Genomic DNA, 26,277 nt, shown 5'->3' on the forward strand with positions numbered 1-26,277 from the left:
CTGTAGTTATCCCCTGACTTGTCAGAGATTATTTTAAATGCATTTACCGTATATGTTACATAGACAAATGTTAGAGCCCAGTGCAAACAGAGGTGTTCAACCCAACAGAGGGAACAAAAAGTGGTCAGCTGAGCAGAAGCAAGCTGCAGTGTTGTATGTGGTCTGTGGTCTGTGCTGAGGTGTGGTCTGCTGTCTGTGTGCTGGAGAGAGAGAGAGAGAGAGAGAGAGAGAGAGCTACTAAACACTTAGTTTGAAAAGAAATACTTCTAATCACTATTATTTTCAAATAGATATTATAATCAGCCCTTACAAATACAGGATTGTTACATTCTAAGACTCAACGTTCATTAAATCCAAACCCTTAGTGTAGTCCAATATGTTTAAATGAAAGTCAGTCAAAATTGAAAAAACTGCTGCAGCTTTAAAAAGAACCAGAAGATCTTAAACTCACAGATACATTTGGAAACAAGAAGAAAGTTTAGATTCAAGATTAGATTCAGCTTTATTGATATTGCACAGAGTACAAGTACTGACACAACAACATGCAGTTTAAGTGCAGAAAGCAGCAAATTGCATAGTAGTAGTAACAGTCGGCCGCGCAGGTATATATATATAAATATATAGTGCAGGTTTAGGTACAATAATGCTAATATAAGACATGATATACAGAATAAACAGCTGGAGGAATGATATGAATACTGTGTATAGACTATAGATCAGATGTATGGACAGAAGTATAAATGTGTATGAGTATGGAAGCTAAATAAGAAATAAATGAATATACCAGGTGATCTGTTTTAGATGAAGTTAAGGTTCTGGACTGACTCAAAGGGGGGGCTTCTTAATATGAGATCAGATCAAGACTTGAGTATCTTTGTCCAGCTCAGACTAAAATAGAAACAGCTTGGCACAGAAAACACATTCAGTCATCCATCAACATATTTTTGTATCTACTCATGTAATATATGATGAGATGATGTTTAACAGCAGAGGACTCTGTGGTGAGTTGATGTTGTTGATCAGTGAAGTCAGACAGAGGTAGAAGGCTCTGCAGCGTTTTCATAGGTCACTGTACCTTCATCTTCATTATCATACTTCTGTGAACATGGAGCAGATAAATGTTTAAACACAGATCTGTAAAGTTATAATTGTATGAACATTTAATAATTTGCTGTTTAAACTCACAATGTTTTCTTTCGTCTGTGTTTTGTTCCCTGAAAAGACAAAAAGACAAAAGAGAGTCGACTTCAGCTTCCACAATAAAAATATCAGGTTCATCAAACTTTTTCAAAATAAAAGTTTAATCTGTGGATGTTGTCACCTTTAGCTCTTGTCCATATGTTGACCACCACTACACTTGTTATGAGTGATGTTAAACCCAGAGGCACGACGATGATCCTCCACCAGCCTGAAACAGGAAGTTAGAAGTGTTAAATATAGTCAGAGGTGTTATGATGACGAGCTACTTGTTAGCGTGTTCTTGTGCTGTCTCTATATCTCTAATATCTGAATAAACAAAGTGTATTTTCCCTGAATGTCTCTTCTGACTGTAAATGTAATTCTGTTCTGTTCAGTCACTACCTTCTGGTTTAGTTTGATTGTTGTTTTCAGATGCCGATTCAGTTGTAGTCGGAGATATTGTAGTTGTAGTATTATCACCTTAAACACAATAAAAAACTCTTCAGTTAGAAATATATATGCACAAAAAAGACAACTTGTAGAAATATTTAAACTTCAGATCTAAACAAATACTTAGAGACCATTCGGTAATTATGGGGGAGGGTCATGTCTTTTTATTCTTTGTTGATGGGAGGGTCATCCAATTTGTTTTAGTCTAGGGGCAACATTTCAAAATGGCTTGGTTGGTGCATATTTATCCATGTAGCTCCATGTAGCTCTCTCAGTCTCGGCCCCTATCACTAGCAGATGGGTCCCTCCTTGTTTAGTCAGCCAGACAATTTGAGCTGTAGCTTTAGAGACTGTGGGATTTCCCAAACTGAATAAATCCCACTCGCACATATAAACACAAAACTGCTTTGCTAGCTCCATCATGTTGTAACTAAGACAGTTCAAAAACATCAAAAACACCATACGAAAACATAGCAGACCAGACACAAGCTTTTATTTTGAAAAGTCAAAGCTCACGCCGCAGACAGCACCAGCTGGGAGGGCATGAGAAGAGGGTCTCCAGGCTGCAGCCATACCCGACTCAAATATCCTTTCGGTCCCAGTGATTATTTGTGAAATTGTGCAAACGACAGTTTTTTCAAGGCATTTGAGAAGGAAGGAGTGGTAGCATGCAAGCTCCCAAATTGACACTCTTCTGAGAAATGGAGTTTTGGATAATGTTCAGTTTCGGCAGCTTTACCTATGCTAAAATATACAATGACTGAGGAAGCCTAGTGACGAGTCCATAGCAACCAGTGTTATTACCCAGTGTGCTTTGTTGAATGGTCTCAATGTTTATTGTTTTATTTCATGTGAATACTAGTTTACTAGATGAGTAACTTAGTATCTGAAGTAATGCAGTAATGCAGGAAGTGTGCATTTAGTTTCCATGCTTATTGTGTTTCCACAACAATGGTAGTGAGTAAATCTACTGAAATGGCCCACACACCATAACTGCAGAGTGGCATGCGTCAGATGAGAATGCAGAGGTTTAGTCATATATGTAATGGTTGTTAAAAAACAACGGGCATCTCTACATCTTTGCCAAGTGCAAACCAGCACAGGAGGCATCAATAAATTGTTGGGGAGGGTCATCCCTTTTTTCCTTATCATTTTGGAGGGTCGTCCAAAATGTATTGCTGGTGAAGGGAGGGTCAGGTCTATTTTGGCAAAAGACCCCAAAACTCCTCCGGTGGCCCCTGAAATAAATAACGAACAGTCCCTTAGTGTAATTATCCACAAAGGGATTTTAAACAGCTCATCATATTCTCACCTGGTTTCTCACCAGAGGACTGAGGAGGGATGAAGGTGAACAGCTGCACATTTCCACTGTCTCTGCGAGTCACTTTACATTTCAATAACTCATAATCCTCTGACTTCAGATTAAGGTGATATGGTGTAAATAATACAGCTGAACAGGGATACCGTGTTGCCCCCACGTCAGTCTCACCATACCGCCAGCTCACTGTGTGGAAACAATTCAAAGAATATCCCGACACAGAGCAGACCAAGGTGACCGTATCATCATCATCCTTCTGTTCAGACACTGGTGAAGATGTTGAGAGAAAGACAAAAAGAGTAAAAAGAACTTTACTGTAATCACAATTATTGTAATGTTTCAGTATATTGTTAAAAAAACAGTTTGAAAACATTATGATGTAAATACTCACTGGTAACAACATACAGAGCAACCACTGTGTCTTCACCGTGTAGTTTTCCTGATCTGAAGTGGCCGCAATCATAACGACCAACATCATCATGTTTGATATTCTTTATGACCAGAGAACAGTTCTCTGTAACACTCAGTCGGTCTGATTTAGCTTGAATCTGCCCGTGTTCAAACAGCGTCAATCCTTTGTTTCTTGGATTAACGAAGTACCAGGTAACACCTTCACACTGATCCTGATCATCCATCCCATTATCACACGACAAAGTGACGTCATCTCCAACTTTCACAATAGGGTAGAAAAATGTCCTAGCAGCTGTTGAAAATAATTAAGAAATAGGATAAATTATACATATATTATATTATAAATTATACATACTATATATATATATATATATATATATATATATATTTCATAAATACATATAGGACTGTTATGTTCATAGTTAGTGTGACAATCATTTTAGATACTTTTTTTTTTTTAACATTCATTTATCAAGGTAAGTCAATTGAGAACAACTTCTCATTTGCAACGACGACTTGTCACACACTCATACCTGGAAGCTTCCCAGTACAACCACAGTCTGATCTGCTGGTCACTGAGCAGCTCCACTGGAGCGGTTGGGGTTAAAGGAATATGCCACCGTTTGTTGAAATAGGGTTATTCACCGTCGCCTCTATATTTATATAGGTGGGCAAACGCATTTTTGTCTCAGTGCATGCATTGTCTTAGTCCGCCGCCGCTAGCTTAGCATAGCGTAATGAATGGAATCCTTTGTTGCCGTTAGCATGTCATGAGTAAAAGTGACCCAACAACAACAAAAACAAAACCTAATTACTTTTTGTGGTCTGTGTATTCACAACAAGTAAAAATAGCAATGCAGATTAAAACTAGACGATTTCCTAGGTAGATATTGACTTGGGACTATATTGGGTGGAAGTAGGCTACAGCCAAAGCACTGCTACTCGGGCACAGAGATATCGGCAGCCTGCGGGGCTCTGCGGCCGGTGCAAAGTCACTGTTTCTGGGTTGCTGGACAAACAAATGCTGCTGCTCTGACTGAGATCGCTGCTGGCGCAAAGTCACTGTTTCTGGGTCAGGGGCCGTTTACATTGTACGTGGCATGCGCTGCGCTCGCCGCTACATTGTCCTATTCCCAACTATATTTGATGTGCTCACCGCCGGGCTCAGCGCAAATTTACATCATACATGCGCCAATATTTGAATGCACGTCACGTGCAGTAGGCTACATGCAACATTGCGTAGGATACACAGTAGTGATTTTGTGGAGACAATGTTTCTGTCTTTGAAACAAAAGAAAGCCTTGTTTCGTTTGTGGATCCACGTGTGTTCGGTGTTCACTTTTTTTCTTTTTATTCAGACATGTCACAGCGCACGTCAGAGTTGAACCATGTTGAACTTTGACCGCAGCACGCGCAAGAGCAGCCAGGCGCAAAATGCCGCTTGCGCTGTGCTTTGCTCAGCAAGAACTGGTCTGCGGCTGCGCTGAGCAAAGCACAGCGCAGCCGTAGACCAGTTCTTGCCCGCGCAAGCCATTGACAATAGGTTGGGTTTAGGTAAATGGGTTTCATGCCATTTGCGCGTACAATGTGAATGGCCCTTTACTGGACGGGCAGCGGCCCGCCGAGCCCTGCGGAGCTCAGTCAGCTGGTTGTCCAGCAAACCAGAAACAGTGACTTTGCGCTAGCCGTAGAGCCCCGTGGGCTGCCGATATCTCTGTGCCCGAGTAGCAGTGCTTCGGCTGTAACCTACTTCCACCCAATATAGTCCCCGTAGGTGACCGTATCATCATCCTTCTGTTCAGACACTGGTGAAGATGTTGAGAGAAAGACAAAAAGAGTAAAAGGAACTTTACTGTAATCACAATTATTGTAATGTTTCAGTATATTGTTAAAAAAAACAGTTTGAAAACATTATGATGTAAATACTCACTGGTAACAACATACAGACCAACCACCGTGTCTTCACCGTGTAGTTTTCCTGATCTGAAGTGGCCGCAATTATAACGACCAACATCATCATGTTTGACCTTCTTTATAACCAGAGAACAGTTCTCTGTAACACTCAGTCTGTCTGATTTAGCTTGAATCTGCCCGTGTTCAAACAGCGTCAATCCTTTGTTTCTTGGATTAACAAAGTACCAGGTAACACCTTCACACTGATCCTGATCATCCATCCATCCATCCATCATATAGTCCCAAGTCAATATCTGCCTAGGAAATCATCTACTCTTAATCTGCATTGCTATTTTTACTTGTTGTGAATACGCAGACCACAAGAAGTAATTAGGTTTTGTTTTTGTTGTTGGGTCACTTTTACTCACGACATGCTAACAGCAACAAAGGATTCCATTCATTACGCTAAGCTAAGCTAGTGACGGCGGCGCCAGACTAGGACAATGCATGCACTGAGACAAAAATGCATTTGCTCACCTATATAAATATAGAGGAGGAAGTGAACAACCCTATTTCAACAAACGGTGGCATATTCCTTTAAGGGCCTTGCTCAAGGGCACCTCAGTGGTGGTAATGAGAGAGGGACAAGCAGTACTCTTTCACTTTCCCCACCCAGACTTTGTCCTGTCGGTCTGGGGATTGAACCGGCAACCCCGAGGTCCCAAGCTTGTTTCTTAAGTGCTAGGCCACCACTGCCATGTTTGATTTTTAAACGTTCACTAAACTCACCACGTTACAACAAAACTTGTATTCTCTTACCTGTAAAATGAACCAGCAGCATCAGAAATGAAGACATTATAATCCATCTGATCTGATCCATCGTGCTTCTCTCTCGGTCTCACACTCTCAAATGTCAAAGTCTCTGATGTGCTGCGTCTTAAAAATGAATATAGCATCTACTTCCTGCGGCCACTTCCTCATACTGACTTCATTACTCCTCTGTTAAAAGTCAAATTCATGTGTGATATTAGCTTTGATTCTCTCTGAATCCTTTAAAGATGTCAAAAGAATAAAAAAAACTTTTTAGCATTTTAATTTTTAAGTTTGATGCATTTGGCTGTTTTATCTATAGTGATTCACAGTGAGGGTAACAGTAAAAACAGGTCTTGGACAGCAACAGAGAAGAGGAAGTTGAACAAGTTTAATTTAAGAAAAAGGTGGTCTGTGGTGCGATGATGTGATACTGTAGCAGTAGAAAGAACACAGATGATATGTTTTACTGGGCTAAGACCAGTTGGTTCCTCATTGTATATCTGTGGTTTTGTTTTTCCTTACTGAGAACTGAAGGAGAAGTGTTTTGGTGATAATGTGGTTAACAGCAACAACAGCAGCAGAGCTCTCATATCTGCACGATGTTGTGCAGAACCCCACAGATAAATGCCGCGCTTTGTGTAGGAATCGGCGTACGCCCGCCCTACACCTGTTTTAGGTCGTACGCACGTTTCATAAATGAGGGCCACTCTGTAGTTCAATGTTTAAATGAAAGTCAATCAAAATCACAGAGGTCTAATCACCCTCAATAACTGAAATCACCTGTGTGGGCGCTCAGAGGCAACCCCTCTCGAGTCAGCCATGTCGTATCCAACATTAGATGTCTTGTTTAATATCTCCAGATCAATACAGAGTAGAGTCTTACTTTTTGTTGTTGTTTAGCAGAGAAAAACACCATTTCACTGAGGTCCTCTGACAATTGTAGCACATCCAGAAGCTTTTTTAATCCATCATGGAATTACAGTGTCATTAAACTGTCTTTTTAACATAAATAAATGATTATGAATCTAGAAATCAACTTGGGCGTATGTTTCATTTGCTTCGTGACCTTTTGACCGATCGTCTCAGCTGAATAGCTGAGAGCTAGCCCTTTCCAGATACCTCTTCTGTGTCTCCATAGCCCTTCCAGAAGCTTAGAAATCCGGGGACTTTTTGGAGCCTGTGCGGAGACTATGCACACAGTTCCGGAGCAATAGATCCACGATTAAATGGCTATTTTCTGTGTTTTGTACCAAACAACGATCTATTTCTCGTTAGCCAGCAGCCATCTTTGATATGGGAAAATCTGGCTGACAGCTTTGTAGACCAATCACATGAGTAATGTGCCCAAAGAGTTTGCTCAGTGAATAGAGAGCCCTCAGAGACCTGGGTGAGACAGCAGAAAGAAGCCTGGAGGCTGAAATTAGTGTGATTTGGCAGAATTATTCCGTGGCATTTTCACGGATTTTGTTGCAATTCCGTGAAACTGCCACGGATTTTCAGTTAAGGGCCCGTGTTCATTTCACGGAATTCTGTGAGATCAGGTTGCAAATAGCAGACAAATAATACATTGAAGATGACACAACTAACTTTTGGGATGAAAGAGTATGGATAGTTTTATATTTGTGGTAGTTACAGAGTTTATTTCGGTTTCCCCTCATTGCCAAGACCTAGAAGAACACTTTTCAAAAGCCAATAGTCTTGGACATTATTGTTCTGAGTGATTTCAATACATTTCTGTGAGATTTAATTTCCAATCAGTTTTTTCTTTTGTATTTGTAGTCATTTAACAAATTACACATTCTTGTGACATCCCTGCAGCATGCATATCCTGATGACCGAGGTTCTCCTGAAAGAAATTATGTTAATAACTTGTTTGTGCATAACAGGGTTGAGATTATACAAGCATTATTACATATGGAGACCAGGAAAACAAAAAATGGAAAAAAAGGACTTAGACCTCTGAGTGTTAAGTGCTAAAAGCAGTAACATGCAGAGTAATGCACATATAGTATTATACTATATATATATATATATATATATATATATATAATAAACAGTAGGGGGAGATATTAATACACTAAGATATATACAGTATGAACATCTGCAGCAGTTACAGTCGGCAGCGCTGGTATAAGTATAAAATATATAGTGCAGGTTAATGCTAATATAAGACATGATATACAGAATAAACAGCTGGAGGAATGATATGAATACTGTGTATAGACTATAGATCAGATATATGGACAGAAGTATAAATGTGTATGATTATGTGAGAGCATTATTTAAGGAAGCTAAATAAGAAATAAATGAATATACCAAGTGATCTGTTTTAGATGAAGTTAAGGTTCTGGACTGACTCAAAGGGGGGCTTCTTAATATAAGATCAGATCAAGACTTGAGTATCAACTTAAGTAACAAAGCAAAAAATCCCGCACTCTGCTCTTGCTATCACCTTTTATCTACCGCCGGACTATTTATGAAGGTCCGGAGGGACCGAAACATTACTTTTTCTAAATAGAAGGGGATGCAGAGCAGAGTGCAAGTTATTTCTTCAAAAAGGGTATCTACTCATGTAAAATATGATGAGATGATGTTTAACAGCAGAGAACTCTCTGTTGAGTTGATGTTGTTGATCAGTGGAGTCAGACAGAGTTTTCATAGGTCACTGTACCTTCATCTTCCTCATCATCCTCCTGTGAATATGGAGAAAGTAAATGTTGAAAAAGATCTGTAAAGTTATAATTGTATAAACATTTAATAATTTGCTGTTTAAACTCACAATGTTTTCTTCCGTCTCTGTTTTGTTCCCTGAAAAGACAAAATGACAAAAGAGAGTCGACTTCAGCTTCCACAATAAAAATCCAGGTGTATCCAAATTTTTCAAAATAAAAGTTTAATCTGTGAATGTTCTGACCTTTAGCTCTTGCCCATATGTTGACCACCACAACACTTGTTATGAGTGATGTTAAACCCAGAGGCACGACGATGATCCTCCACCAGCCTGAAACAGGAAGTTAGAAGTATTAAATATAGTCAGAGGTGTTATGATGACTAGCTACTTGTTAGCGTGTTCTTGTGCTGTCTCTATATCTCTAATATCTGAATAATCAAAGTGTCTTTTGCCTGCATGTCTTTTCTGACTGTAAATGTAGTTCTGTTGTGTTCAGTCACTACCTTCTGGTTTAGTTTGATTGTTGTTTTCAGATGTCGTGTTGTTTGTCTCTTCTGATGTCCATTTATTTCCTGATTCATTCGTAGTCGGAGATATTGTAGTTGTTGCATCATCACCTTAAACACAATAACAAACTGTTCAGTTAGAAAAAACTTCTGCACTAAGCAAAACAAAGAATGATGAAACATTAAAACATTAGATCCAAACAAATATTCAGTGTAATTATCCACAAAGGGATTTTAAACAGCTGATCATACTCTCACCTGGTTTCTCACCGGAGGACTGAGGAGGGATGAAGCTGAAATGCTGCACATTTCTGTAAGGATCTGTCACTTCACATTTCAATAACTCGTAATACTTTGACTTCTGATGAAGATGAGATGTTGTAAATGTCACAGTGGCTGAACAGGAAAGCTGTGTTGTCTCCACGTCAGTCTTATCACCCTCATACAGCCACTTCATTGTGTGTCCACACCAATATGTCGACGCAGAGCAGATCAAAGTGACCGTATCATCATTCTTCTGTTCAGTCCCTGGTGAAGACGGAGATATTGAGAGAGAAAGACAACAACAGTAATATTAACTTCATCACTGCATTCATAATTATTGTTATGTTTCAGTATATTGTTCTAACAAAACAGTTTGAAAACATTATGATGTAAATACTCACTGGTAACAACAGTCAGAACAACCACTGTGTGATAATGTCCTGATCTGAACTGACTGCAAGTGTAACGACCATCATCCTCATCTGTGACCTTCTTTATAACCAGAGAACATTTCTCTGTAACACTCAGTCTGGCTGATTTAGTTTTGGCTTCTTCGTAAATCTGCCCGTGTATAAACAGCAACCCTGTGTATCCTGAACCAGTGAAGAACCAGGTACCATTGTGACACTGATCCTGATCATCTGTCACATTTCCACAAGAGAAAATGATTTCATCTCCAACTCTGACAATGGGGAAGAAATATGTCACCGCTGCTGCTATTTAAAAAAGAGAAATATGAATTATAAATATAAGTTTTAAAATGTGTTTTATGTTTGATTTCCAAAAGTTGACTAAACTCACCACATTACAGCAACACTCGTATTCTCTTACCTGTAAACTGAACCAGCAGCATCAGAAATGACGACATTATAATCCATCTGATCTGATCCATCGTGATTCTCTCTCAGTCTCACACTCTCAAATGTCAAACTGTCTGATGCGCTACGTCTTAAAAATGAATATAGCATCTACTTCCTGTGGTAATGATGGAGTCACTTCTTAATAATTACTTCATCTCCTCTGTTAGCTGTTGAAGTGATGTGTAATATTAGCTTTTATTCTCTCTGTGGAAATCCCCTGACTTATTATTGTCATGAACATTTCTTCTGAACTCAGCCTGAGAGATTATTTTAGATGAATTTATGTTACATAGACAACTGTTAGAGCCCAGTGCAAACAGAGGTGTTCAACCCAACAGAGGGAAGGTTTACTACGAGAGCTGAGAGAACAAGAAGAGGTCAGCTGATCAGAGGTCAGCTGAAGTGTGGTCTGTGTGCTGAAGAGAGAGAGAGAACTACAAAACACTTGTGAAATGGAATATAAATACTTTCATGTGCATATTATATTATTATCAGCCACAACAAAGACAGGATTGTTACAAATTTAATTAATTCTTGAAGCTCATTAAATCCAAACACATACTGTAGTTCAATATGTTTAAATGAAAGACAGTCAAAATCACTTCATCTGTACACTGAGGGACAGAAAGAGATTAAAAACTGCTGCAGCTTTAAAAAGAACCAGCAGATCTTAAACTCACAGATACATTTGGAAACAAGAAGAAAGTTTAGATTCAAGGTTAGACTCAGCTTTATTGATATGGACCTTTTTCACAGCAGACATGTTGACTTGTCATAGTAGGAAAAGCACAGCTGACATTGATAACCTTAACGATGGCTTAGTTCCATCAAGTGTCCCAGTAAGCTATTTCAGTGAGTCAGCATGCACAATACCAGGACCTCTCCTAAGTGGAATGCAGCCATCGGTAATGGTTTAATACCAGGACCTCTCCTAAGTGGAAAGCAGCCATCAGTAATGGTTTAATACCAGGGCCTCTCCTAAGTGGAATGCAGCCATCAGTAATGGTTTAATGCCAGGGCCTCTCCTAAGTGGAATGCAGCCATCATTAATGGTTTAATACCAGGGCCTCTCCTAAGTGGAATGCAGCCATCAGTAATGGTTTTGAATACACCTGTGCTTTTCCTACTATGACATGTCAACATGTCTGCCGTGAAAAAGGTCTATTGCACAGATTACAAGTACTGACACAATGACATGCAGTTTAAGTGCAAAAAGCAGCAACTTATAGAGTAATGCACATATAGTATTATACAATATTTAAAATAAACAGTTACAGTAGTAACAGTCGGCAGCACAGGTATAATTATAAAATATATAGCGCAGTTTTAAGTACAATAATGCTAATATAAGACATGATATACAGAATAAACAGCTGGAGGAATGATATCAATACTGTGTATAGACTATAGATCAGATATATGGGCAGAGGTATAAATGTGTATGAGTATGTGAGAGCATTATTTAAGGAAGCTAAATAAGAAATAAATGAATATACCAAGTGATCTGTTTTAGATGAAGTTAAGGTTCTGGACTGACTCAAAGGGGGGCTTCTTAATATGAGATCAGATCAAGACTTGAGTATCTTTGTCCAGCTCAGACTAAAATAGAAACAGATCGGTACAGAAAACACATTCAGTCATCCATCAACATATCATTTTGGTATCTAGTCATGTAATATATGATGAGATGATGTTTAACAGCAGAGGACTCTGTGGTGAGTTGATGTTGTTGATCAGTGGAGTCAGACAGAGGTAGAAGGCTCTGCAGCGTTTTCATAGGTCACTGTACCTTCATCCTCATCATCATCATTATACTTCTGTGAACATGGAGCAAATAAATGTTTAAACACAGATCTGTAAAGTTATAATTGTATGAACATTTAATAATTTGCTGTTTAAACTCACAATGCTTTCTTCTGTCTGTGTTTTGTTCCCTGAAAAGACAAAAAGTCAAAAGAGAGTCGACTTTAGCTTCCACAATAAAAATCCATCAAACTTTTTCAAAATAAAAGTCTCATCTGTGAATGTTCTCACCTTTAGCTCTTGCCCATATGTTGACCACCACAACACTTGTTATGAGTGATGCTAAACCCAGAGGCACGACGATGATCCTCCACCAGCCTGAAACAGGAAGTTACAAGTGTTAAATATAGTCAGAGGTGTTATGATGACGAGCTACTTGTTAGCGTGTTCTTGTGCTGTCTCTATATCTCTAATATCTGAATGAACAAAGTGTCTTTTGCCTGCATGTCTGTTCTGACTGTAAATGTAGTTCTGTTGTGTTCAGTCACTACCTTCTGGTTTAGTTTGATTGTTGTTTTCAGATGTCGTGTTGTTTGTCTCTTCTGATGTCCATTTATTTCCTGTTATCATTGGTGATTTATTTGTAGTCGGAGATATTGTAGTTGTTGCATCATCACCTTAAACACAATAACACACTGTTCAGTTAGAAAAACCTTCTGCACTAAGGAAAACAAAGAATGATGAAACATTAAAGTGCCCATATTATGAAAAAAACACTTTTTCTGGGATTTGGGGTGTTATTTTGTGTCTCTGGTGCTTCCACACGCATGCAAACTTTGAAAAAAAAAACATCCATGGTGTTCTGAGTGAGATACGGTTTCTGAATGTGTCCTGCCTTCAGTCTCCTGGTGAGCTGTTCAAAATCGGCACGGCTTGTGACGTCACAAAGAAGCCAACGAGCTGTGAAGATAGCGGTTCTCAATAGCAAAGCCCTGCTACAACACACACAAGTTCACCATAATCTACAAAAGAACTACTTACATGTGCGCCCTCATTTAGAAGTCTCCCAGCTAATCCTGCCTTGTAACTGACTGAAGTTGGAGAAACAGGCTTTCTTTTACTGTCTATGGAGCTAGCTGACATGATCTACGATCTGAGCTACTGAGCATGTGCGAGTGCAATCAAAGATAGTACAGAAGAAGAAGAAGAAAAGAGGTCTCACTCTGTAGCTAAAACAGAAACCAGGTGAAAAGAGGATCTGCAGCAGTGAGAGAGAGCTGTGCAGTACAACAACAATATGGTGTTTTTTGAAAATTAAACCATGTAAACCTTTTCTGGTACAACCTTAAAGTGATGGTTCGGAGTAATTCACCCTAGGGTCCTTTGTACCATGACCTCGAGCCAAACACCCCCCCAGAAGCTTTTTTCACCTGGGTCGAACATTGGGGGCGTTAGCGTAGAGTAGCGTTATCAGCTGAATAGCTTAGCACAGGGGCTAATGGACCCACGTTTGTATCTCGTAAATGACCCCACTAATAATGCCCGAAATGATACCAAAGGTCTACACTAGTACATATAGGTTATTTCCTCATAAAACGATGGATTGGAAAGTTTGTAAGTACACCAGAAGTTTATATAAATAACACTTGCCTGCTGGCTTCTGCTCTCTGCTGTTGTTGTTGCTGCTGTAAGACGAGTGCTTAGGGCCGTCTACAAATTACAACACCGAAAAGAGATGCAACAAAAATATTTTTTTATTTAACTTTCTTTTTTAAGTAAGTGCTGTAGTATAACTAGCAGGAGACAATTAATAATTGAGGTAAGTTTGGAGACATTACCTTATTTAATCATTAAATTAATAAATATTTTTGTTGTATCTCTTTTGAGTAGTAATTTGTAGACGGCCTAAACACCGCCTTACTGAACAGCGGTAGCGCAGCAACAACAGAGAGCAGAAGCCAGCAGCCAAGTGTTCATAAACTTCTGGTGTACGCACAAACTTTCCAATCCATAATTTTTATGAGTGCATAACCTATATGTACTAGTGTGCGGGTATCATTTCGGCGCATATAGTGAGGGTCACTTACGTTCTAAACGTGGGTCCATTAGCCTCTGCGCTAAGCTATTCAGCTGATAACGCTACTCTACGCTAACTCTCCCAATGTTAGACCCAGGTGAAAAAAGCTCCTGGGGGGGTGTTTGGCTCGAGGTCATGGTGCAAAGGACCCTAGGGTGAAATTACTCCGAACCATCACTTTGAAATACAGTTATGAACCTGAAAATAAGCATAATATGGGCGCTTTAAAACATCAGATCTAAACAAATATTCAGTGTAATTATCCACAAAGGGATTTTAAACAGCTCATCATATTCTCACCTGGTTTTTCACTGGAGGACTGAGGATGGATGAAGGTGAACAGCTGCACTTCTCCAATCACAACGTTGGTCACTTCACATTTCAATAACTCGTAATACTTTGACTTCTGATGAAGATGAGATGTTGTAAATGTTACATTGGCAGAACAGTCAAGCTGTGTTGTCTCCACGTCAGACTTATCACCCTCATACAGCCACTTCACTGAGTGGTCACAATATCCTGACACAGAGCAGAACACAGTGACCGTATCATCGTTCTTCTGTTCAGCCACTGGTGAAGATGGAGATATTGAAGGAGAAAGACAACAACAGTAATATTAACTTCATCACTGTAATCATAATTATTGGAATATTTCAGTATATTGTTCTAACAAAACAGTTTGAAAAAATTATGATGTAAATACTCACTGGTAACAACAGACAGATAAACCACTGTGTCTTCATATTGTTCTCCTGATCTGATCTGTCTGCAGGTGTAACTACCAACATCCTCATCTGTGACCTTCTTTATAACCAGAGAACATTTCTCATTAACACTCAGTCTGTCTGATTTAGTTTTGGCTTCTTTGTGAATCTTCCCGTCTTCAAACAGCAACACTGCGTTTTTTAAACCAGTGAAGAACCAGGTAGTCCTGTAACACTTATCCTGATCATCTATCACATTTCTACAAGACAAAGTCACTTCATCTCCAACTCTGACAGTGGAGGAGGAATACTTCCAAGCTGCTGCTGTTAAGAAAAAGAGAGAAATGTAAAGGTTATGTTCATAGTTAGTGTGACGATCATTTTAGATAAGTTTGTTTCTCATGTTTGATTTAAAAGATTTCACTAAACTCACCACATTAAAATAAAACTTGTCTTCTCTTACCTGTAAACTGAACCAGCAGCATCAGAAATGAAGACATTATAATCCATCTGATCTGATCCATTGTGCTTCTCTCTCGGTCTCACACTCTCAAATGTCAAACCGTCTGACGCGCCGCGTCTTAAAAATTAATATAGCATCTTCTTCCTGCGCCCACTTCCTCATACTGACTTCATTACTACTCTGTTAAAAGTCAAATTCATGTGTGATATTAGCTTTGATTCTCTCTGAATCCTTTTAAGATGTCAAAAGAATAAAAGAACTTTTTAGCATTTGAATTCTTAAGTTTGATGCATTTGGCTGTTTTATCTATAGTGATTCACAGTGAGGGTAACAGTAAAAACAGGTCTTGGTCAGCAACAGAGAAGAGGAAGTTGACCGAGTTTAATTTAAGAAAAATGTGGTCCGTGATGCGATGATGTGATACTGTAGCGGTGGAAAGACCACAGATGATATGTTTTACTGGGCTAAGACCAGTTGGTTCTTCATTGTATATCTGTGGTTTTGTTTTCCCTTACTAAGAACTGAAGGAGAAGTGTTCTGGTGATAATGTGGTAATGTGGCTTTAACTACTTGAAGATAGAGCATCAAGTCCCCTAAATCCATTTTGTTTGTACAACTTAAAGCAACACTATGTAACTTTTCCCGCTTCGGTCCTCCTACAGGTTATGCAAGTTTGCCAGATCGGGTAGCGGATCTGTAGTTCGAATGAACTGGACAATGTAATGAAATGGACAATTCCGCTTCCAACCTGTAGGGGGACCGAAGCGGGAAAAGTTACATAGTGTTGCTTTAAGAAGAAGATGTTTGATCAGAGTGTGTGTGATGTCACAACTTCAGTTTTTTTTTAATGCTCTGCAGTCTGCACCCTGCAGAAATTAGAGTCTGTGGTCCTTTAATGATGTTGGAGAATAATTCTAAGTCATATCACAGCTCCAGTTATGAGGTCATGTGAATCCTCAATGAACACGTCGGAGCATTTTCTTGTCACTTTGGATGCATTTATATGTTATACATATACATATACATATGTTATGAGTGATGCTAAACCCAGAGGCACGACGATGATCCTCCACCAGCCTGAAACAGGAAGTTACAAGTGTTAAATATAGTCAGGTGTTAAGATGACAAGCTACTTGTTAGCGTCTTCTTGTGCTGTCTCTATATCTGTAATATCTGAATGAACAAAGTGTCTTTTGCCTGCGTTTGTTTGGTGTTCTTATCTTGTGATTTATAGCAGGTTGTTTTCATGAATCATTTAAACATATAGCTACGAAAAGTAACACACTGTAATTTGCAGACAGACAGAAACCTTGGAAAGAATCTGGGTCTTGGTGGGCGGCCATTGGATGCAACCGGTTGGGGATAGGTAGAGAAAGAGAAAGCTATATACAGTACATAATAATGATAGCAGTGGGTATAATGGAATGGCATGATGACCAGTGGCAATTATAGGAACAGTAAAGATAAAGAATAGAATAATAGAACAATGACTAGTAATATTAATAGTAGTGCAGGGCGTCGAGCAGGACCGCGGCAGCAGCTGCAACCACAATCCAGGTGCCACCACAATCCAAGGACATCTGCGAGGCAAGAAAGCATAAGGACTCCAGGGAAGATGCCAAGTTAGTAACATGCATGAATGGGACATAAATGCCGACAGATGGAGACAATTGAATAGTGCATTGCTATATTGGATATTTTGTCAAAAAAAAAAAAAAAATAACTCAATCTGGTCAGCATTATATTTCCTCCAAAGTATAAAATAGAAATGCGACCAAAAGGTGAACCGACCAACATTTGTCTCACAGTTGAAGCTCATGGCCACTGGCCTGAACTTTCTTCACCTCTCGTCCCAGAAACACCACGGTGCCTTTGTCCCTGCACATTAAAGAGCCCTCAGCAGCAGTGTGATGCTGCCGGTATCTTCAGGGGAGCAGAATGCTGATGTAGAGTGAGAGAATGTCCCCGAGGTTCAATTACCGAGCCGCCACAGGTCCTCTCAGCCTTCATTAGTTGCCTGCTGGAGCAGACCCTCCCTCCACAGGCCCGGTGGAGGTTGTTGTATTGTGCCGAAACCTCGGGGAGATGCTTCTCTCACTCTCTCTCTCTCTCACTCTCTCTCCTCTCCGCTCTGTAATGATCACACAAAGAGCTTTCTCAGAACTCGGAGACGCTGCTGTGTGCTGTTATGTGGTTTGTTAATACAGCCGGGAGGGTGTTCGTCAGCCACCTCAGAGTCTTCCTGCCGCCTCGGCACGCACTGCTCCTGTCGTTCCCACCAGAACGGTTAACTAGACGCCCGGGTGTTGGCATGCCCAGACAGGGTGGAGGCTGATCAGCTCGGCAGGAGAGAGTCACACAGACTTCAGCTTCAGCTTCTGTTTTTGTGTCACCTCTACAACTAAATGGGGGGGATGCAGGGGATATGTGTCCCCCAATATTTAGAAGAGGTAGATGTGTCCCCCTCAAAAAATTTGGAAGTCAACCCACTCCACAAAAGAGGTAAAAAATAACCGTTCAGGGGGCTCAAAACATGCATGGAAAACGAGAACTGTTTCTACTTTGCAACATCGGGCGGTTAAAGATCACAACAGGGAGGGCAAAATAAAAATAGATTTAGATTAGAACCCAAATTGAAAACGTAAGCAACTAAAATTGCTGAATAAAGAACATTGTGTCAGGAAAACGTTAGCTGACGTTGTTGTTCAGTAGCTAGCTCAGAGATGATCAGATAATGAAATTACTGATTTAGGGGGGAGGGCTGTATCCGTGTCACGTTCTCATTAGGGGCTGAGCCCCCCTAAAGGTCTGATCCTAGAACCGCCCCTGCCTACCCAATGAATCGTGCACGAGTTAAAGGATCGGATGGGATTACATTTCACCGGAATTGAACCTCATACTATTCATGTGAAAAATGAATTTGATTGACCATAATTCAGAAAGCACTTACACAGTTTGTGTAAAGAACTGCACTTGTCTTGAGACCAAGAATAAGGATATCCTTCACACAAGTGAAAAATATATTTTTTTAGCACATTTACTCATACTGTATGTGCAATTTGGAGGCACTTGTACTTTACTTACGTATTTCCATTTTATGAAACTTTATACTTTCATTTCAGAGGTAGATATTGCACATTTTATTCTCGTTTTAAATGATTCTATTGTTTTAATGCAACTAAAATGACCTCAAACTCAAATAATAAAATGTTCCTTTAATGCATCAGTAATCATAAATAAACAGGGGGAAATGAAAACTCTTCCTTTTCTATTTTTCTATTTTAAGTTACAATACATCTTACTGAAGAGCTACACATTACCAAAAACCTATTCTTGGTTCCTCATTTAAATCTTCCAAAGATAGTTTCATCTTGTTTTTCATATGTTTAATGAAGCACTTCGTAGATGACGAAAATAAATCCTAATTTTCACCGTGACTGAATATCATCCATGAGAAACAATCCCATTTAGCAGCAATCAAGCCTCATCTCTGTTACAGCACCCGTCTTAATTTCCTAAACCCTAGATGCAGATGAAAATTTAATCTGCTCACTTATTTGGCTTAATGGAAATGGAAATTAGATTATGGCGTTTCTCAGCGCCGAACCATCTGGGACGAGACGGATGCTCGTAACTTTCAGCACCTCCGTTTTTCTCGCCCAGATCTAAGAGAGGTGAAAGTACGAGGAAGAAAATACGGTTTGAACTTCCTGAAATATGATGCAACTCACTGGCTTATATTCACACTCAGACTGGTCATTTTAATTCAATTTGCTAACTTGATCATTCCGACCGGCTGGTTAGTTATCTGGCTTGCTTGCTAGAGGGGTTCAGTTCACAGTTCAGCATCATCCATATTAGAGAAAAACATTTACTTTATCCAATGTTTAAAGTGAATAAATCGCTTGCCAGCCTACTTCCTGGAGTTCCAAAACTACACTTATCCTCTACAACTGTAAAATGGCTGTATTTTTTGAGAAATGTTATGTCCATTTATTGCCCCCCCCACCCCAACTTTTGGATGAAATGTACGCCCATGGCTCCAAATGAAGCCCAGACTATCAAACTGCAGCACACTGACTCGAATGGCTCTTAATTGAATCATAAAGTATACATTTCTCCGTGCAAGTGATCATTGACATTCAGATGTATTGAGTCAGGTGGGAGGGGGATGTGTGCCTCCATATCTGCACCACACTGAGCCCCGCGGTCGGCTTTATATTAACAGGCCAATTATCTCACTGAAGGAGGGTCGGCGTGGCCGTGGGCCTCTCGGGCATGTTACAGGAAGGTCAGCGCCGGCGACGGGGGATGATTAAGCAACCGCCGCTTGAGACCCAATCGAGTGAGACACCCGGTACTTCCCTCATCAGAGGAATGTGTAGTGTCTTCAATTCAAGGACGTATCCGCCTCTCAAAGTGGAGACTTTTTCCTTGAGCGTGCTTGAACCGATTGGCAAACACTTGAATAATGCCCCCTGGTGGAATCTTCTCCTCGTTCGAATCACTTCTTTTATATCCGTGTTTGCAGTTAAAAGGAGCGAGGGATGAGTTACGGTTAACCCTTGCGTTGTCTTCCTGTCGATCATGAACTTGTTGTCCTTCCGGGTCAAAATTGAAAAAAATTTTTTTTTGAAAAGTTTCTTTTGGCGCTTTCTTACCCCGCTGTTTTTGTCACTTTCTTCGATGGTTTTGATTGTTTTTGTAAACGTTTTTGGCACTTATTTCAGAGACTTTTATTTTTATTTTATAAATGGTCAATAAACCTTGACATTATATCAAATTTTTTTGTAAAAAAAAAAAAAGCAGAAACCATTAATTATTTTGAGTATTTGTTAAGATCAGAGGATGTTGAGTGGATCACAGACTGTTTATGTCAAAGTTTAGTCATTTTTCAAATGTGCTATGAAAAAATGGAATAAAACACCCAAAATGCAAAATTCAATGAAAATAATTATTGATTTTACCTTAGAAGAACGTACATCCACGTACACAGGCAATTTGGTTGAAAGAAACCTATATTTCTGATATAAAATAACAGAGACACACAACGGTTAAGGACAAGAGAAGCTCCCCGCAACAGGAACCCTGGTGAAAAAATAATGACCTGTCAAAGGCCAGGAGGTTTTGGTGTCCTTACATCATCTTTGAGGTGAGAGACTTCTCGTCATGGTCCGCCATCGCAATAATCCCCTCGCCTGCAGCTCCATTAGGCAATGAAACAAGTTGTCCAACTGTGGGGCAGGAGGGGGTTAATCCGGCCTCAGCTGCCACCGTCCAACCCTTTTGAAACCTCTGTCAGTTTATTGCGACTTCAGACGACCCTTTCTCCCTGACCCTTATTGATTCAGGGTCCCACACACACACACACACACATACACACAGCGCAGGCCCTCCAGCTACAACCGTAATGTTTCAATTACTGATGCCTGTCATTGTTCGGGAGTGACAGAAGGAGAGGACATCTGAACCGTCTGTCTTCACAATTATACATTTTAGGGATCACGGCTGCAACTAACAATTATCTTCATTGTGGCTTATTTTCTCGATTGATCGATTAGTTGTTTGGGCTATAAAATGTCAGAAAATGGTGAAAGATGTGGATCAGTGTTTCCCAAAGCCCTAGATGATGTCCTCAAATGTCTCGTTTTGTCCACAACTCAAAAGATATTCCGTTTACTGTCACATTTAACAAGCTGGAGTCAGATCATTTTGTTTTTTTTTTCAATGAAAAATGACTCAAACAGATCCATTATCCAAATAGTTGGTTGTTCATTTCATAGTAGAAAAAAATAATCTTAACCTGTTCAAATGTCCCCTAAAAATCAAACGTGATGCAGGGACACTACTACAGCAGGGACAGAGTGGCAGGTTATATACGGATGTGGGAGCCTCAAAATGTCTCTTAACACTTGTGTTGTCTTCCCGTCCACGGTGTTTGGTGTTTTAAGCCCCCAACGTCGTCTTCCAGGCAGTGCTGCCTGGAAGGCACTTGGATTAGGCAATGGTTAGGTTTAGGTTTCCACCATGAACTTGTCCTTCCAGGTCAAAATTGAAAATGAAATTGAAACTTCTTTTGGTGCTTTTCCCGTCGCTTTTGACATGCTTTCAACGTTGTTTTTTAATTCATGGTTAATAAACCTAACTTATATGACATTATACCTATTTTATCTAAGTATACCAGAAATTATTAATTATTTTGACTAACAGTTAAGATCAGAGGATGAAAGAGGATAAAACACCCAAAATTCTATGAAAGTAATCATTAATTTTATCTGCTAAGACATCCATGCATCCATGTTATTTTTGGGCAATTTGGTTGAAAGAAACCCTTATTTCTGATAGAAAAAAGTGGGTCAAATTTGACCCGAGGACAACACAAAGGTTAAAATATCCTCACATGGTTGTTCCTTTGACCGCTCTATGAATCATGGGGATCCCAAACAGATGTCTCGGATCAATACTTGGGTCTCCTTACTTCACGTAACGTACCGGCTGCTCGTCCATCAGCGGCTCTTTTCTATGTGCAAGCTTTGTTCCTTAGCACATTGAGGACCCGAGCTCGTTAGTAAATCAATTACTGCAGATACATGCAGGCATTTGGGGGAAATATTTTGCCAGTGGAAGTTTATCTGTTGTTATTTTTAAAACGCAGATGGTTCAACACTGAAAATATACTTCTTTTTTTTGCTGTTAGGATGACTCATGATATACAAAACAGCATTCATTTCAGTGTTGAGATCTCCACTTTTTAGCAAAACTGAAATTTTAAGCATATCCAACACTTTATTTTCTGCATTTTGGTGAATTTTCCTGCAACAATTTGTGGCTTTCATGCATAAAGTTATGATGCAAATGTCTTTAATTATGTGAAGGTAATTATTTTTAGATATTTGTGTGTGTGTGTGTGTGTGTGTGTGTGTGTGTGTGTGTGTGTGTGTGTTGTGTGTGTGTGTGTGTGTTGTTTTGATTTGCCAGTTGGATAATATATATATGTTGCATTTTACATTTCCACTGTTTAGAAACCCAAGGCCTATCCATTTTTTCCTATTACATTTTTTGCAGGTGCTTCTGCTTCTTCTTCTCCTCTGGGAAAACACAACTGCGTTGCATTGTGGTATACGGTAGTAAAATGTAGGGTACATCGTTGGTTCACTCAAATTAGCAGTGCATTGTGGGTATTTTATAGGGACTATATAGTGAATGAAATTATCTGCGGCGAATTCAAACACCACTACAAAATGGCAAACGCACTAGTGCACTATTTCCGTGATGGGGAACGGTTTGGAACACAGCTAAAGAGAGCGGAAGTGGAAATGAACTGCCGTCGATCCAGACTAGTTTGAAGCATACTGAGACTCTGTACTACCCTGGATATCCAGAGTTCTTGCGAGAGCACAATTTGAATTTGCTCAGCGGGTCACTCTGGCATTCAGTAATGATGCTCATTTACTATGCCCTTGTAGCCGAGCTGCACCAATCACATCTGGAAACATTGCAAGATGGCTACAGATGAACAGGAGTTGTTTAAAACGGCTTTGGCCGCTACAATGAACGAGTTAGACTTGGCTTTTATCTAAAAGAGGAACAGAAGACGGCGCTCCAATCGTTCCTTTGCAAGAAGGACGTTTTTGCAGTTTTGTCGACCGGATACGGCAAGAGTTTAATCTACCAGTTAGCTCCGCTGATAGCTAAGAGTTTAATCTACCAGTTAGCTCCTCTGGTAGCTAAGAGTTTAATCTATCAGTTAGCTCCTCTGGTAGCTAAGAGTTTAATCTACCAGTGAGCGCCACTGGTAGCTAAGAGTTTAATCTACCGGTTAGCTCCTCTGGTAGCTAAGAGTTTAATCTACCGGTTAGCTCCTCTGGTAGCTAAGAGTTTAATCTACCGGTTAGCTCCTCTGGTATCTAACGGTACAGATCCGCTTGTCCGTGCGACACTTCTGTCGCGCCACGCTCCACTATATTCCTATGGGTGACGTCAAGCGACTTCAACGTGCACGCAAAGCATTCCGGGAAGGTGGCGCTACATTTGAGAAAATGTTGCGCGTCAAAAAGCTGTCCGATGCCCAGCTTTATGCAAATAAATCCGTTGAACGCGGTGCGACTATCCAGTAGAAGTGTTGACATTCTCGAGTAGCCAGTCCCACCTCACGCGTTCGTCCAATCAGCTGCTGGTCAGGGGCGTGGAGCATCAACAATGGATGTATGACGTTGCGACACCACGCGTCAGTCGTGTCGCAAAAGTGGATCTGTACCGTAAGCGTATGGGGCTCTGGATACGTCTGTTCTGTAATTCCTAAAATCCTGCAAAACATCAGTGTGTTCTGTAAGCTGCAACTATGTATTCTTAAAGGGGTAATAGAATGCAAAACCGATTTTACCCTGTCATAGTTGAATAACGACAGTTCGGTGGGTAAATAGGACATACATAGAAGCTCAAAGTCCCACTGACACCCCTTTACTATGAAAATTTCATATTTTGAAACTGCCGCTGAAAACGGGCGAATCCCAACAAAGCTGGAAGTTGACGTCAACCTCCCAAAAACCGGAACCTTTGTCAGCCCATGGGTGTATTAAGAGAACGGTCACGCCCCAACATTTACATAGTCTACACAACTGACCTGAGATCAGGTAGTCTTCAGAATCTAGGTCGCGCATATCTCTGCTATTCCATTACAAAATTCACTTCTGAAACTTTTTTATGCGAGAAATCAACTATGTAAGGCTCAAATATGGGCCACTTTACGAAAATGGATGGCTAATTGCAAATTTTGTCCAACTGTGTGTCGGAATTCAGCTGCCGTGCTGCTTGTCGTTGCTGCCTCGCCGCCGACCTGCCTTCCTTCACACACACCCGGCCTGCTCTGAGGTACTTGGAGCTCCGTCACGACTGGCAGCCCACAGCACTCCATACCCGCCGCAAAGTCACCGGTTTTGGATAATGGACACGCAACGCTGGTGCTCTGACAGAGCTCCAGGGCTTGCAGCTCCCCCTCTTCCTGCTAGCTAAATGCCGTGTTGTGGTGTGAGTGAGAGCACGGTCAGCGAGCTTGTTACGCCAGCAATTACCACAGGTTCCAGTTAATCTTTTAATGTGTGTAATTATAATGTGTTGAGTTATTTAAACAAACTATTGGGGAAAACGCCGCTTGTCCGCGAAGTCTCATTGATAGAGCCTGCGGCTGGATGTAGCTCTATCAATGAGAGCTAGCTAGCCTCCTCTTAGAATTCCTCTGGAATTCACAAATATTCATTATCTTGAAATCGGACACCGTTGTTAGCTTTATAAAACCTTTAGGGAGATGTTGTTTGTGGCGTATGGACGGAAATTCAAACTGTAAATATACTCAAATTAAGGCGGAAAGGAAGCTAACTATCCGTGATTTGTAGCTAGGATTGAAGGGACAGTCACAGCTAACGAAACACCTCGTCTTCACAAATATTCATTAACTTGAAATCGGACACCGTTGTTAGCTTTATAAGACATATAGTTAGATTTTGTGTAAGTGCGTGGATCGAAATTCAAACTGTAAATATAATCGAATTAAAGGCGAAAAGGAAGCTAACTATCCGTGATTTGTAGCTACACATAGCTAGGATTGAAGGGGACAGTCACAGCTAACAAAACACTTTGTCTTCACAAATATTCATTAACTTGAAATCGGACACCGTTGTTAGCTTTATAAGACCTTTAATTAGATTTTGTATAAGTGGCGTGACATGTGTGTAACATGTGGTAACAGATTGCTGGTGTAACAAGCTCGCTATGGCCTCTCACTCTCACACAACGGGCCATTTAGCTAGCAGGAAGAGGGGAGTTGAAGGCCCTGGAGCTCTGTCAGGGCAGCGGTGTTGGTAGTCCCTGCTGTGGGCTGCAGCCGTGACCGAGCTGCAGACTTCATAGCAGGCGCGGGGTCTGTGAAGGAAGGCAGGCCGGGCGAAGAGGCAGCACCGGCGGCTGAACTCCGACACACAGTCTTACCAAATTTGCAATTAGCCATCAATTTTCGTAAAACGGCCCATATTTGAACTTTATATAGTTGATTTCTCGCTTAAAAAAGTATCAGAAGTGAATTTAATAACGAAATAGCCCGATAAACAATGTATAACTTTGCAGTGTCTGAAATATGAGAGTCTCCCATGTGTTTCCATGTAGTTTGCTCAAACCAATCAGCGCGTAGCTCATTCTGAATATTCATGAGCATACCATATTTGGAAGAAAAGCTCTTGTTCCAAATAGAGCCATATTCACAGGGTAGTTAAGGGCCTAATAAAATATCATTCGGGCAATTTTCAGCCCAACCAATGTTACATACCCCATTAGGAGACCTTAAGGAACAGTGTAAAATACCCTATATAATCATTCTATCACCCCTTTAAAAGAAGTTCTCCTGAACGGGTTCGTACGAAACAACAATTCGTATTAAATCTTACGAAGATGCTACGACTGCCGACCGCTCATGTGACAAAGTTTAGCCGACCGGTCATTACAGTAAAGTTTAGTCGACAAAACTCTCTGTTTTACTTTTATTTTCAAACAGGACATGAACCCCGGTCTCCTGGGTTAAAGTCCTGTGTTTGTTTTACCCATACACCACTGCCTCCTTATGAGGAATTTGGCGCTCTTATACTTCCTGACCTTACTTTCTGCTTTGCTCCCGCCATAATTCCTACGGCCACTAGAAGGCGCCGGCACTATGAACAAAAAGACGAGTCGAAATTGCTGCTTGAACAAAGGACCTATGGCCTAAATAAGTCTAAATTTCCCTATAAAGGATTGATTTAAGGAGAGTATTTGGGTCATTCATGTTAAAGTGTCTTCCTGTCTGCTTTTGTCCGTTTTGGTTTCTCTGCCAAAGGACCTCTGGACCCCTCCCTCCCTCCCTCCAACCCCCCCTCAGCTCGGTGGCTCAGGTGTTTCTC

General features: G+C 40.4%; 2 protein-coding genes and 1 long non-coding RNA gene across 3 annotated transcripts; all 3 read right to left on the reverse strand.

Moving 5' to 3' along the window:
• Positions 1 to 548: 548 nt before the first annotated feature.
• On the reverse strand, positions 549 to 6,149 carry LOC120547046. Its single transcript, XM_039782417.1, has 7 exons — positions 6,071 to 6,149; positions 3,339 to 3,650; positions 2,942 to 3,214; positions 1,582 to 1,659; positions 1,322 to 1,408; positions 1,186 to 1,214; positions 549 to 1,097 (listed from the first exon to the last, which is right to left on the reverse strand). The coding sequence occupies exons 1-7, from the start codon at positions 6,129 to 6,131 to the stop codon at positions 1,029 to 1,031; spliced, it is 909 nt and encodes a 302-aa protein (XP_039638351.1). The 5' UTR covers positions 6,132 to 6,149; the 3' UTR covers positions 549 to 1,028.
• Positions 6,150 to 8,700: 2,551 nt separating this feature from the next.
• Positions 8,701 to 9,299, reverse strand: LOC120547289. The gene is made up of 4 exons (XR_005637044.1): positions 9,239 to 9,299; positions 8,979 to 9,065; positions 8,844 to 8,872; positions 8,701 to 8,757 (listed from the first exon to the last, which is right to left on the reverse strand). It is a non-coding gene; the product is annotated as an uncharacterized LOC120547289 (long non-coding RNA).
• Positions 9,300 to 12,107: 2,808 nt separating this feature from the next.
• LOC120546441 lies at positions 12,108 to 20,533 on the reverse strand. Its single transcript, XM_039781368.1, has 8 exons — positions 20,493 to 20,533; positions 17,159 to 17,275; positions 14,893 to 15,272; positions 14,486 to 14,755; positions 12,660 to 12,785; positions 12,400 to 12,486; positions 12,271 to 12,299; positions 12,108 to 12,182 (listed from the first exon to the last, which is right to left on the reverse strand). Exons 1-8 carry the CDS (start codon positions 20,531 to 20,533, stop codon positions 12,108 to 12,110), a joined length of 1,125 nt encoding a protein of 374 aa, XP_039637302.1.
• Between the last annotated feature and the right edge of the window lie 5,744 nt (positions 20,534 to 26,277).

Source organism: Perca fluviatilis, chromosome 18 (assembly GCF_010015445.1).
Source record: "Perca fluviatilis chromosome 18, GENO_Pfluv_1.0, whole genome shotgun sequence".
Taxonomy (NCBI): domain Eukaryota; kingdom Metazoa; phylum Chordata; class Actinopteri; order Perciformes; family Percidae; genus Perca; species Perca fluviatilis.